At 40.2% G+C, this 14,944-nt stretch overlaps 1 protein-coding gene and 1 long non-coding RNA gene across 9 annotated transcripts in view; one reads left to right on the forward strand and one right to left on the reverse strand.

Moving 5' to 3' along the window:
• The window catches only part of POPDC1 (popeye domain cAMP effector 1), a 40,492-nt gene extending 32,791 nt beyond the window's left edge, over nucleotides 1-7,701 (reverse strand). The window contains exons 1-4 of one of the 5 annotated variants that reach the window (XM_019630692.1): nucleotides 7,491-7,578; nucleotides 6,972-7,037; nucleotides 3,722-3,958; nucleotides 534-658 (exon numbers count right to left, since the gene is read on the reverse strand). In XM_019630692.1, coding sequence (XP_019486237.1) covers nucleotides 534-658; nucleotides 3,722-3,947 — 351 coding nt within the window. In that variant the 5' untranslated portion in view covers nucleotides 3,948-3,958; nucleotides 6,972-7,037; nucleotides 7,491-7,578. Of the gene's footprint in view, nucleotides 1-533; nucleotides 659-3,721; nucleotides 3,959-6,880; nucleotides 7,353-7,490 lie in introns of those variants that run through there. The other 4 variants (XM_019630690.1, XM_019630688.1, XM_019630691.1 and 1 more) reach the window with 4 other exon arrangements.
• A 78-nt stretch (nucleotides 7,702-7,779) lies between these two features.
• The window catches only part of LOC109375344 (uncharacterized), a 112,243-nt gene continuing 105,078 nt past the window's right edge, over nucleotides 7,780-14,944 (forward strand). For all 4 annotated transcript variants that reach the window (XR_002122554.1, XR_002122553.1, XR_002122555.1 and 1 more), the window contains exon 1: nucleotides 7,780-8,292. This is a non-coding gene — a long non-coding RNA (uncharacterized LOC109375344). The remainder of the gene's footprint in view (nucleotides 8,293-14,944) is intronic.

Consider the following 14,944-nt stretch of genomic DNA (forward strand, 5'->3'; position numbering starts at 1 on the left):
TGGTATGACCAAGGAAACACAGCAATATAAAGAAGAGTTGAAAAGAAAAAGTTAACTCATCAAAAATGGTGATTTCCTTAAATGAATATTTTGCATAAGAAAAAAGGCATTAAATTAAAAAATTTGCATGAAAAAATAGCATGAACTATTTACAAATCAGTAGTATGTTCATGGAGGTTCCCCATGAGCAATTAATTTTATAAGTAGGCAAAGATATTCCCAAATGACATTTGAATATCAATAGACAAAAGAAATAATGAAGTTATATGACTAAAAAGAGAGAATAGTCTCATGTTCTCTCATCTAAATTGCCCCGATGATTCAAAAAGTTTTAAAGACTCATTTGTAGAACACATTTCATGGTATTCAAATGTTTCACTTTCAGGCATCTATAAACAGAAAGTCTCTTCTTCAGAGAAATGATATTAAAGGCACTAAAGATGTTAGATGCTCATTCTCAAGTCTGAACAAAGTACTTTAAAAGACTTTTAGTTTTCAAATTTCTTCCTCATTAATTAATTTTTAGTAATTACCGGTCTTTTCTTGTACAAAAGATATGAAAGATGCAAAACGTTGACACCAAGAAACACAGAGTTCCAGATCATGATATCCAAGGCACATCGGTAGAGAGTGGCCCAGATGATATAAAGGGTACATCCTGTTGAAGAACAAAGTTAACAGGTTAGATGTTTAGAATAGCTTCACCATGAAGCTTAATAAACTTATCCCTTTTATGTAAAATAAACACACTTTAGAAATACCTAAGCCAAACATCACATTGACTTTCATGTTGTGTTTTTGTCTGATTAGCAAAAAAGAAAAACATCCTTTGATGCAGAATATTTGTAAAGTTAGAAAGTACTTTTTAAAAGGGGGAAAATATCCATAATTCTACTACTTAAAGAAAATCACTACTGATGTTTGATACTTTCTTACAGTCTTTACGCATTTTTACCTGATGGCAAAACTACTGTAATTTTAAAACCTATGCTTTTACTTATTGTAGTGATTTTCCCATTTCATTAAAACTCTTCATGTATATAATTTTTAATGATTGTAAGACAGGTTAGTTAGTATAATATCAGGCAGTCAGGAATTCCCTGGTAGACTGAGCAAAGATAAAAACAAACAAACTGGCCATTCTTTAAAACTAGCCATTCCTTTCAAAATTATAGGGTAACTCCCTCATACTAGAACAGAGACATCAATCATGCCCCAGAGCAACAAAGCCATTTTGGAGGACATTACGAAAGGCCTCCCCAAAGCTGAGCAACAGAACAAATCTGATAAATACCGTAACAACAGGCACCGTATTTCAACATTCCCCCTCCCAGGCAGAAAAAAAGTATAAAACTCAAGCCTTTTACTCTAGCTAGTGGGCATTCCATTTTCCGGGTACCCCCTCCTGCTCGGGAGCTGTAACCTTTCTCTTGCTTTAATAAAACTATCCTCTGCTACAAACTCTACCTCTCTGATCCGTGTCTCCATTCTTCAGCTTCACGAGACCATGACCCCGGCACAAGAAATATCCTACATCAATTGTAACTGATTAAAGCAGAATTTATTTAACCATCTCTCTACTGGTGGACAGATGAGATTTGTTTGAGGTATAAGTTTTGATAAGTAGCCAAATATCTTTATATGTAAAAATTGATTTGTTTTGTGACTGCTTCTGGTAGATTACCTGACAGTCAGTCAAGAGAGTGAACTTCATAGCTTTTGATGATAATGAAGAGTTTTTCTCCAAAGCCTTTCTAACAAATTTGTAATCACACTAGTTAGAAATCCCAGTATCAAGTTGTCCATACTATAAAATTTGAAAACGCTTGATTTTATAGTGACAAATTTTGTATTGTATTTTGCATTTCCATGATTATTGGTGAGCTTGACTATTATACCAAAATCTTCTAACCATCTGAATTTTCACTTGGTAATTATCCATTCATCTATGGAAATCCTCCTAGTTTTTCTTATCAATTCTCTTACTTTAAATGAAATATCAACAGTTTTTATCAATTTTATGGTGAGAGAATCAATATATAGTTTAAATTTAAAATAAAATTCTCAATATGATTCAAATGTATCAATGACACACACACATATAAAAGCTAACCTCCCATGTTAAAAAGTTATTCATTTGTAATTTTTTATTTCATCAGAATAATTTGGGGCATCTGAATAACAGCATAAAATGTAAAACTTTAAATGTTCTTTAAATAATATTTCATAGCAAATTCCACAGAAATTTAAAATATTATTACTTAAAGGAGACAAGGTAACATAATGGAAGGGCAGACTAGAAAGCTGGAGGACCTGAAGTATATAACAGAACTGGGTAGGCCACTTTCCTGCCTTAGTTTTCAATGAGTCATTTATCTTCTCTAGACCTCAGTTTCTTCATTTATAAAGTACTGGATTAAATGATCTCCTTGCTCCATTCCCTCCAACATCTTTCTTCAAATTCATAACTAGCTTTTGCTTTTTACATGTTTCTTTTTTCTTTTTTTCTTTACTTCAACACTGCTCCTCCTGCTGCAATCCTTATTTTAGAGATAACAGACACAGAAGTCCCACAAGCTACCTTATAGTTACCCTTCTAGCCTCTTCTTTGGCCATTCCACGTCATATTTCACGTTTTAGGCACAATGAACTACTCTATTATTCCTCTATGTGCTGAATTTTCAGCTCCTCTGTGACTGTTACCTGGATACTACACACACTCACATTCAAAGAAATCCTGCTCATCTTCCAAAAGCCAGCTCCAACGTCTTTTCCCCAGTGGGACCTTGCTCCACCTTCCTGCTAAGCCTGTCACTCTCTCCGTTTCTCCCTGGCACTGGGCACACACCTGCATCACATGTGACTACCCATCTGTTTCTCTCCAGCCTCCCAAAGAGTATCTTTCTCAAGGCTGGAGACTACCATCTTTAATTTTTGTCTGATACATTACAGGTGCTCAAAAATGCACCTGAATAAATGAATCATTAGGGGAAGAATTACAGAGAGTAATTTGTCAAGAATCACTGGCTAAAATAATAACTCGATTGTTCTAGTATTTGGATGTTAATCAATTTAATCTGCTTCATCAGGGTTACTGGGGCCCAAAAAAAGAGTTTTACTTGAACTATTGTGTCTGGGTAATTGTTCTTGCTCCCAATGTTGCTTTGTTGGCCACTGCAAGTAAATGCCTATTCAAATAATAATATTCAAGACTATATAATACTTACTATGTGCCAGGCACTATTATCAGTCAAATGTGTATACACACACACACACACACACACACACACACACACTCATTTAATTCTCACGACAATCCCAGGAGGTGGTATTATTTTTACCCTTATTTGACACACAGGGAAACGGAGGTATAGAAAGGTTAAATCACTTGCCCCAGTTATACAATAAGCAAGTGTTGGAACCAAGATTCAAATCACACAATCTGGCTCCAAAGTCCACACTCTTACACACGAATGGATTTTCTGGTATCTGGAAAATCTAAACAACATATGAAAACATACAAAGGTTTATCTAAAGTAAGTAAGGGAGCCATATAGCACATGAAGGCCTATGTTCTAAGTTACTTGATATACTGCTAATTTGATAACAAAGACATATTTTTTGGTATGCTATTGACCTGACAAGGATTCTCTGAAGCTCCCAAGGCAAAGCTGATCTGAATCCAGTAATGGAAAAGTTAACTCTCAGTTAGGTATCTTACCTATAGTTAACATCCCCCTAAGAAGTATCATATGGAGGTGAAGAGTAGTTGGAATAACCAACCCAATTGCAAAAAAAATATTTGCTACATGAAAAACTAGATGATGTATCTCTCTCCAGTTTTCACAAGTGGTCTCATTGGAAGGCACAGGTACAATACTTCCTAACTCAGGTGTAAAACCTATTGCAGTTGATTCTGTGAATGGTCTAGATTCGGTAAAATTCATCTTGAAAATTCCTGTAAGAACAAATAAACAAAAGGCAATCATAAAAATGGCAGATGTATCTTATCACCCCTGGAGGTGTTATACCAGAATTATTTCTGTGAACTATTAGTTAAATGACTGTGTTGGTAAATAGATTACTATGGTGCTTATAAATTAGACAGACCCGGCTCTATCATAAATTAAATGTATCAATTTCCTTATCTGTTAAATGATGATAATAATACCTCATTTGATTTTTATGATTAACATTTAACTTTATCATTAAATGAAATAAAATATATAAAATACTTAGCATAGTGCACTATTCTTATACATTTGTATATATGTATATGTCTATATATATCTGTAATATCTATATATATGTACATAAACATACATGAAGGTTGGAGAAAATGGAATGATGGAATTTAGATTAAAAGATAATCACCAATGTTCATAAACCACAGCAATTGCAAAGTTATTTAATATAGTCTTCCATCATATTTCTATTATGACACTGAATGCAAACACAGAAAAAAATAACTGGAAAAATTGATTTTTTTAACACTTTCAAAAAAACATAACACTCTCATATTTACTATTTGAAGGCTTAGGATATTCAGAAGGCTCTATTTTTATATTATTTTGAAATCATTGTATCATACATATATACATTCTACATTATCATATATACATAATAAATACATTACTACATATTACTATAATCATTTTTATATACATAGAGAGATATAACATTTACTCCTACTTTTAGTGTCTAATTTAAATCCCTACTTTCTTTCCCATAAAAATCCTAGTTGGTTGCATCTCACAAATTGAAAAGTGGTAAACTTCCATATTACTTGTTGTAGGAGGAGTTATGAATATACATTTAACTATTTAATATTAAAGTCTGTAGCAAATATATTTCAAAGAATATACATTTTACATAAAGTGGCACTACTTTCTGACTATATTACTTGTCCTCCATCTCTGGTACTTAAAAAATTCTTTCTATTATTAATTATAAAAATTGATCTCTGACAAAAACTATGTAGATTTACAGAATATGTGAAGTATTCTGGTTCAGGAAAAGAATGCCAAATGGGGACTGAATATAACTTTAGGTTTCATTTAGAAATATGTATTTCCTTCCAAATAAGAAACACATTAACCGTACTTTTCCATTAATTTTTTTTCATCATACATAAAGGCTTTGGGTTGTAGAATAATTGATACAGGCTAGGCATTTTCAAAGGATGTCATTACACAAATGTGGAAATTCCACATCTCTTAAAATGATAAAAAAACATACACACACAAACTTACAAAAGTGAATGAAATGATTAAGTCAATTAAAAATCTCTTCACATAATTCTGAAATAGCTCATAAATGTAAGAGAAATAGTTGACCAGGTATCATTATTTTAATAACTCTACTTACACAAAAGTTTGCTTTCAAGAACCAAATCAGAATTAATCTCATAATTTCTGCAGGAGGGAGAATGATATTAAATGTCCTCTATCACTCATAAGCTAACGTCAATATCAGCTTATGTACTAGCATTACATAAGCTAACAATTAACTCCCATTTCTACCACACTTTAGAATGTGCTTTCATTCCTATTGTCCTATTTGTTCTTCTAACTACTCTCTGTTCTCCATGAGGTAGGGACAGTGTCATAATCATCTATGTATATCCAAGGCCTAGCCTCTATAGAGGGTGCCAGAGGCAGAGGTGAAATCCATACCAAAGGGACACCAAACCTCAGTAGTAAAGATGGGAGAGAGACTACCCTTCCTGAGGTTGAGAGAGTCAGCGTCTATACAAGCCCCAGGGAGCCACACAAGCCAGGGTCTATGTGTGCCTGGGTCTGCTTCTTCCTAGGAACAGATGTGGCTGGGCTACAGGCAGCTGGACTAGATGGTCTCTGAAACCTCTTCAAGTTTTAATAGCCTCTAATACATATTCAAATAATAAGCTAATTAATACCTACTTACCTCCCCACATCCACCCAATTATACCTGTGTTGCCAACTAATTCGCTGCAGTTCAGTTTTAGGCTTTTAAAAGTTCTTCAAGTAGCACGAGAAGCACCAGTTTCTGGTCCAAGATAAATGATAGGAAAACTACGATCTACTGACCCAAGAACCAGGAAATAATAATATGAATTTTTAAAAGATGGGATCATCCTACAACGTATTTTGATACACTACACTTTATTAAAGATGTACATACATATAATTTATATATTTATTTAATTTTCTATATGTTTGTATTCTATTGTATAATAATTAACATTATATATTTATTATATATCTATATATCTATTTTGAAATGCCAATTACCTATTGTCAATAAATATTGATAGGATCTTACCAGTTTCAGCTTCCTTTGATACCTATTAGTGGATTTAACTGGTTCGCACTTAACTATCCTTATATAGAATGAATGGGTCTAATGAGGAAGATTAGGCTGGTAAACCGGTAAACATTCAGATTAATATTGACTAAATTAAGAAAAATTTTCTTTCTCCTATTATTTCCTTGGAGACTAATTCCTTAAATTCCCTGCTCTAGCAAAGTTCTGCTTATCTTTTGATTTTCAAATAGGTGTTTGCAGGGCTAAACAGCTAAATGGTGAAACTAACCTTAATCCTTCACCAAACTACAAAAATGAGAAAGATAACAGCAATGAGCAAAAGTCGTGCTAGTAGGCTTATTCAATTCATTCTGTAATTGTAACGGAACCTTTTGCACAATTCGGAATGGCAAAGGACATTATGCCGCCAAGAGTCTTTTCGAAAGCACCTCTGGCTTCAAAGGCAAGCAGTTTCTGGGACTTGTCTGGCCAACAAATCCGTTACCCAAAGCATCGGAAACGGGGGCGCAGGGGGTAGGGGGGACGAGGATCTCGGGTTCTCTAACCATCTACGACCCCTAGGGGCCCCGCTCACCTGGTTCCTTAAAGAAGGAGGGTCAGAGTCAACTGTTCTTGACCCGGATCTCTCGGGCCAAGAGGGATGTACACTTAGCGCCGCGCCCTACCTGGCACTCACAGCTCCGGGACTGGGGGCGACACCGTGCACCGCCTCCACGCGGGACCTGGCGGCCCTACAGGAGGGAAGGAGGAGCCGTAGTGGGATCGGGGGGCAGTGAGCCCCGGGAGTCCAGCGGGGAGAGGAGAGGCGGAGCTGACCAAGGGTTTGCCCGAGGCAGAGCGCGGGAACCAGCCCGATGGGGGCCGAGCGCCGCGGGACGCTGGCGCTGCCAGACCCGAGCTGCGGCAGCTGACACTTGCGGGCGTGTGGCCTCGGCACCCAGACCCGCGGAGAAGGGCGGCTTCCAAGGACAGGGAACCCCGAGAGGGTGCGGCCAGCGAGGAGAGGGCGGGGCTCCCGGCGGCCGAGGCGCGGAGAACAGGCAGCTGCCGCCGGAGCAGCCAAAGTTGCTCTCAGTAGAGCAGGGATCCAACTTTCGCTTCCCGATTTAGCCCCAGGAGCGCGTTGCTGCAAATAGCCAGGCTCGCGGGGGCAGCGGGCGGCATTTGCGCCTCCCGCTCCTTACCTGGCTTGTCCCTGGCACCGACCCTGGTCGGCGCTGGCCAAAGTTTGGGGCAGCAGCGGTGGGACGCCGGGGACACCGTCGCGGCAGCTCGACGGGCGCCCCACGCGAAGGCCTTGGCAGATTGGTGGGTCCCGAGGCTCCTCCGCGCGTGCCGGGTCCCCGCGCCCGCAGCGGCTTTGACTAAAATAGGCATCGCGGCGGCGGCGGCCGGGGCTGGGGCAGCACCGCGCACGCGCCCAGCGCCCAGCGCCCCTGCGCCCCCGGCGGGCGGAGCCGCCGCGGGCCTCCGCCGGGTCTCCTCGCTTGTCTCTTCCAACTCCACCGCCACGTCGGTACCACCCTGATCAGTTTGAAACACCCGCTTATTTCTTTCCTCGTTTCCTCTTTATTTCTCGATTCTGCCCTTGTTTGGGCATGAATGGGGGGGCGGGCGGCATCGTAGCACCAGCGGCACTGGTCGCTCATCTTCAAGGGGATATAACTCCAGCAATAGAGTCCCAGCAGGGTGAGGAATAAGGATGAGAAATGAGGACTAGAATCTTCGTTTCCCCTCGAAGTCCAACGCCCCACTCGCATAACTCCTTTCTGGGACACTCGCCCGTAGCGTAGCACAAGCGGGGAAGGGCCGGGAGAGCGTGCGCTCGCGTCTGAGCCTGGCGGCGGAGGCTGGCCATTAGGTCCACACGGACGCAGGACACCGCCCTCGGGGACCCGCCAGGGGCCAGAGCAAGCCAGCCCTGCTGCTGCGGGGGCCACGCGGGAGAGACTTTTGACACAAGCCACCGTTTTGTTTTCAAAGAAGGTGGGTATTTATCTGAAATTTGCATTCCCGTGGCGTTGTAGGGCCCTCCACTGTAAGCGAAGCTCCACCGAGTTTGTCTTGTAAATTTGGTAGATTTGGGACCATAAATTGGAAAACGATATGAAAGTATGCTCCAATCAATCTGTACCATTTACAGAGGACAACTATTTGGGGTAAGAAATGCAAGGCAAATTAATGAAGAGTTCGCGTGAAGGGGGGTGTGGAGACAAAAGAGGAAGGTTAGATGGGCATTCACAGTTTCCACCTGAAGTGTCCCATTGTGGGATAGAATTTGTTCCTCTTAGAGTATGAGGTCGCTTGCATGGCAAACATGATCTAAATATAAAAAAGACCACAGGTATATTATAAAGTGAATACCCAGAAGTGCACAGTTGCCAAATCTCACCAGTGGAGAGGCAGTGCAGCATGGTGTCCAAGATCATGGGCTATAGTGCTGGGCGGACCCAGTTTGAATCCCGCCTCTGTTACCAGCTAGCTGTGCGACCTTGAGGGAGTTACTTAGCTTTTCCTATGCCTCAGTTTCCTCTTTTGTACAATGGGGCTGCTGCTGCTGCTGATGATGATTGTACCACTATCACATAGAATTGTTTTAAAGACTAGATCATATATATATATACATATCTGGATATGTATATATATATATATATGACCACTTTGAGCACCTCTTGTAATTGCAGAAGTCAAACGTGACTTGTATTCATCTTTTGTTATCAGTATATTTTGAGTATTACAATTTTAATAGTTTTTTCCTTTCTTAAAATGTGTATACATTTTTGGGCACTATATACATATTAAAAAAGGAAAAAGCTGTATTAATTGCAATACTCAATATATACTGATAACAAAAGATGAATACAAGTCACATTTGACTTCTGCAATTACAAGAGGTACTCAGTGTGGTTACCATCAGTGTCCAGACACTTTTGATTACCGTGAACTACTGCTTGAGCACAGGTAAAACCTCTTAAAATGTGTATACATTTTTTGGCACCCCCAGTATATAGCTTAGAATGGTACATGGTAAGTTCTATGTATATGAATATATGTTATACTTCTAATGCTCCTCTAACATGTTTGACATTTGCTATAACTATACAACATTAGTTTTCAAGGCTATTTCTTCAGAGTCTGTTTCATTTGAGATGCTCTGTAGCCATTTTGTAGCTACCACTAAATACATTTTAGGTTGTAGATGTAATAATAAATGTACACAAATATTTTACATGGATATTCATTGGAGGGTGACTTATAATAATGAATACTGGGAATAACCTAAATTCTAACCATAGGGGACTAAGTAAATTATAGGACATCCAAACAGTCTTGTTCTAAGCAGCCATTAAAAATAATTTATAGAAAGATAATAGAGACATAATAATGTCTATTAATTATATAAAACAAAGATCAGCAAACTATGGCCCAAAGGGCCCAGCCCACTGCCTGTTTTTGTACAGCCCGTGAGTTAAAATTGTCATTACATTTGTTCACGGTTAGAAAAAATCAAAAGAAGACTACTTTATGACATGTGAAAATTATATGCAATTCAAATTCAGTGTCCATAAAGTTTAATAGGAACCTGGCCAACTAATTCATTTATAGCTGCTTTTGTAAAAAAAAAAGATAGCATTGAGGAGTTGCAACAGAAACCGTATGACCCTGCACAGCCTTAAATATTTACTACCTGGCTCTTTACAGAAGAAGTTTACTCTCTCTGATATAGAGTGTACTTTGTGCCAGGCACTGTTATAAGTGGGTTAGCTATATTAAGCCATTGAATCTTCACAATGGACCATATGAAAAAGCAGTTACTATTTTTATCTCCATTTTATAGATTGGAATCTGAGATGAGAGGTTGAGTAGCCTGCTCAGTGATGGTCACACAGCTAGCGAGAAGCTGAACCAGGATATAAACCAGGCAGCCTAGCTCCAGAGCTTGGACTCTTGTCCACTAGCTACACAGGTTCTGCCACCTTCTAACTCTAGCTATACTGTCTCCTCTCATGGAAAGATGTTACATAGAAAAAAACAAGTTATAAGAGTGTATAGAATATTACAAATCGTCCACGATGGTAAACTCTATAATGCTTAATTCTTTACCTCAGAGTGGTGAGATTGTAAATGAGTTTTCTTTGATGCATTCCTCCTTCTATCCATCCCTTTCTTTCCTTCCTTCCTTCCTTCCTTCCTTCCTTCCTTCCTTCCTTCCTTCCTTCCTTCCTTCCTTCCTCCCTCTAACTCTCTTCTTCTAACACTTCCCCCATCCCCTCCTGCTTCTTCTCTTGCTAAATGTTCCTCAATGATTATATGTTAACTTTTATAATTCTAAAACACATTTATTAAAATAGTAGAGCTCAGGTTTTGGCTTTTGTAGATGGGAAAGCCAGACTCCAGAGGTATGACTCTGGAGACAGCTGTTAAGGACACATTCACTCCTTACCTAGTCGGGCAGGATACTGTAAGGCATTTAGATAGTATAAAGATTGCATACTTTTACCAAAAGAGCACTGGATTTGGTGTCATAAGACTTGAGTCCTGGCCTCTGGTAGAACTTGTGTTATCTCTGAGTCTATATTCCATAGAAAGAGGAGACTGAACCAAACCTAAACCCTTCACTATAACCCATCTAAGCCTCGAACCAAGGCCAGCTGCTGCTGGTGCTGGCCTTAGAGCTACTCAACCAGAAGTATGGGACACGCTCCAGCCAGATGCTGCTCATTTGGGTTCCGCGAACCTTTGAGAGACCCTAGGAAAGTCTGCGGCATGAGCCAAGAAAGGTTTATATGAAAAAGCCATTGAAAGTGGCTTGGGTGTGCCTCAAAATTGGGTGGGGTGGGGCCTCAGAATCACTGGGGCATGGCGAATGAATGCTGTCAGCCAGCTTGATGGAGACTCAGATATGGCTCCCACCTGTGTCTGCACGCTGGGAAGGGGGAGGGCTCAACAAAGAGACAATGGCTTCTGCCAGCTCCTTTGTCTGGGAGAAAGCTGCCCCTCCAGCCCTCCTCCTGCAGCCAGACAACTCAGTTTCCTCCCGTATGACCCTGTCCCCTCTCTAGCTGCTGCCCCAGTGCTGGAGCTTAGAGTGAGGGATTCCATCAGCAAGTAAGTCTGCACATGGGCCTTTAAAAGGAGCTGCCATCCATCGCACTCAGCCACAATCTCCACTGGTTTTCACAAGCAGAAGTTCTGGAGACTTCTCTCTTAAGCACTGAAACCTTGGGCTGGGGAGCCTGGTATGGGTCTGGGACCCCTCACTCCTCCAGGCGGTACCTCCACTGAAATATCCCTCCCAATTTTTAATGGCCACACATGGGTTTGGAATCAGCCTGTTCTATATCTCTGCCCCTCCTACCGGTCTCCAGGTGGCTTCTGTATGTCCTTAGTTTGTAGGGCTTCGGTTCAGCAAGATTTCAGGCGATTCTCAAGAATGGTTGTTTTGTAGTTTAGGTGCAATTTTGATGTGGTTGTGAGAGAAGGTAAGCACAGCATTTACGTACTCTGCCATCTTCCATAGCTTTTATATTCTTAATGAGGTGTCTAGCTTTTTCTGATATGGTCTCATCAAACATGGATTATTAAACAATGATTTAATTAGATTCTTTCTGTACCTAAGTTACTCTCGTTAAATGTTAGATTTTTTTCATTGCCAGTTTGACAACCATTCTCATTGACTATTTAAAAATTTTTCTCCTTTAAAAATAATTAATGCACCTTGTTTTGTTAGAGCAGTTTTAGGTTTATAGATAATTAAGCAAATAGTATAGAAAGTTCTCTTTCTCTGCTGCCCACAATTTCCCCCTATTATTAACATCTTGCATTAGTGTGATACATTAGTCATGATTTGAGAATAAATATTAGTATAACCGTTTAACAAGAGTTTACATTAAGGTTCATCTTTGTGTTATACAGTCCTAGGGTTTTGCTCAATATATAATGTCGTGTAGCCACCTGTGACTTAATAAGAAATATGTATTTGATCTCTTCTCTCGACACAGAGCTCCTAAAACCCTTGTAATTTCCTGTGTGATAGGGGTGCTTGGAGCATCTTTTGTTCTAATATTTAGTCTTTTATCCCTTCCTGACACAGCACTCTTAAAATCTTTGTAATTTCCTGAGTGACAGGAGTGATAAGAGCATCTTACACAGAGCTCCTAAATCCCTTGCTGGGTGATGGGAGTGTCTGTTATTCTAATGAGATGATTCTGGGTAGGCTCCAGGATAGATTCGAGATGGGTCCTGGTAACCAGAAAGGCAAAACCATGATTAGAAGCATGCAACTCTCAGTCCCACCTTCTGTCCTTTGAAGAGGGGAAAAGGGCTGGAGATTGAGTTAATAATTGATCATACCTATGTGATGAAGCCTTCATAAACATCCCTAAACTAATAGATTCGGAGAGCTTCCAGGTTGCTAAACACATCTATGTGCTGGGAGGGTAGTGCACCCCAATTCCACAGGGACAGAAGCTTCTACACTCAGGAACCTTCTGGACCTTGCGCTATGTACCTCTTCATCTGGCTATTCATTTGTATCCTTTATTGTATTTTTTTATAATACACCAGAAACGTGTTTCCCTGAGTTCTGTGAGCCATTATAGCAAATTATCGAACCTGAGGACAAGTTCATAGGAACCCCAGTTTATAGTCAAGTCAGACATAATTGTGACCCATGGGATCCACTACTTGTGATTGGCATCTGAGGTGGGGGGCAGTCTTGTGGAACTGAGCCTTTAACCTATGGTGTCTGCATTAACTTTGGGTAGTTAGCATCAGAATTGAATTGTAGGGCACACTTGGTGTCTGGAGAACTAGAGAATTGGTTGGTGTGGAAAAATCCCCACATGATTGCTATCTGAAGTGATGTGAGTAGAAGATACCGTTTTCCTTTGGTAATGTCACGTACCCACCATTATAGTATCATACGTAATTGTTTCACTGCCCTAAACACATCCCTAGTGTTCTACCTATTTATTGCTCTCTCTTGTCTTCTCCCTAACCCCCGGCAAGCACTGATTTTTTTTCTGTATCCATAATTTTGCCTTTTCCAAAATGTCAGATAGTTCGCATCATATAGACTATTGACTCTTCAAACTGGCTTCTTTCACTAAGCAATATGCAATTAAGGTTACTCCATGTCTTTTCGTGTCTTGATACCTTATTTTTTAAGTCACTGAATAATATTCGTAGTATGGATGTACTAGTTTGTTTACCATTTAAAGAACATCTTAGTTTCTTCCAGTTTTGGGTAATTACGACTAAAGCTGCTATAAACATTTGTGTGCAGGTTTTTGTGTGGACATGTTTTCAACTCATTTGGGTAAATACCAAGGAGGGCAATTGCTATATAGTATGGTAAAACTGTGTTAACTTTATAAGAACCTGCCAAGCTGTCTTCCAAAGTCACTGTACCACTTTCCAGTTCACCAGTAGTGAAAGTTCTCACTGCTCCACATTCTTAACAAGCATTTGGTATTATCAGTTTTTTGGATTTTAGCCATTCTAATAGGTGTCTTTTTTTTTTAAGATTTTATTGGGGAATTGGGGAAGGGAACAGCATTGGAGAATCAGGGAAGGGGAACAGACAAGTTGCTTTCCTTTTGTTCTTCAGTCTAGTTGTGGAGGATGTTGCTTCACACTCCCATGTTGGTATTGTGATCATTGCGCTCTTCCCGGGTGAGGCAGATTGGTCACCGGCCATTGGACAGCTGCTCATGGCAGCTCACGGCAGCTCACAACAGCTGCTTGCTGCTCACGGTAGCTTATGGCAGCCCACTGTAGCTCCACTGCAGCCTACGCCATCGCCAGCAACTCACGGCAGCCCAGCTCCAGGTCGAGCTGGGCTGTAGAGGGCACAGCATCACTGGCCCATGTGGGATCCGAACCGGCAGCCCTGCTGCTCAGAGCTCGCGCTCCCAAGCCAGCTCTTAACCAATGAGCCACTCAGCTGGCCCTCTTTTTTGTTTTTAAACTGACTCAGTTGGTTTATTTGTTCAAAATAACAAAACAGGTTATGCACTGAACAGGTGTTTTGGCTAAATAAAAAACAAGGAACAACATCTCAAAGCCAAGGCGTGTAATCTTTCATATTATTGAAAGGCCACAGTCTAAAAATGGTTAAAACAATGTCTAACTAGTTCTAATTCTAACTTCAGAGAAAAGTTTCCTAAAAAAAGTTGGATTTCATTTGAATCATTGAACAATGAGCTCTTGCCCAAAGGGTTCATTCACCAACTCTTTATAGAAACAAAGCACAACTAAAATTCTAAAAAGTGACCCAGAACTTTAAGAGGTCAATGCATTATGAAGGCAGTGGAAAGAATGGGGGCTTTGGAATTAGCCGCTAGATCTAAACCATGGTTTTTTGTTTTTTTTTGTTTTGTTTTGTTTTTTAAAGATTTTTTTATTGGGGAATTGGGGGGATGGGAACAGTGCTAGGGAATTGGGGGAAGGGGAACAGACAAGTTGCTGTCGTTTTGTTCCTCAATCTAGTTGTGGAGGACGTTGCTTCACTGGCCCAAGTTGGCACCATCATTGCGCTCTTCCCGGGCGAGGCACATCAGTTGCCGGCTTCTGGACGGCCGCTCACTGCGGCTGCTGGCCGCTCACGCTGGCTGCTGGCTACATACGGTAGCCC

The sequence above is a fragment of the Hipposideros armiger genome, unplaced genomic scaffold (assembly GCF_001890085.2).
Source record: "Hipposideros armiger isolate ML-2016 unplaced genomic scaffold, ASM189008v1 scaffold_932, whole genome shotgun sequence".
NCBI classification, from domain to species: Eukaryota; Metazoa; Chordata; class Mammalia; order Chiroptera; family Hipposideridae; genus Hipposideros; species Hipposideros armiger.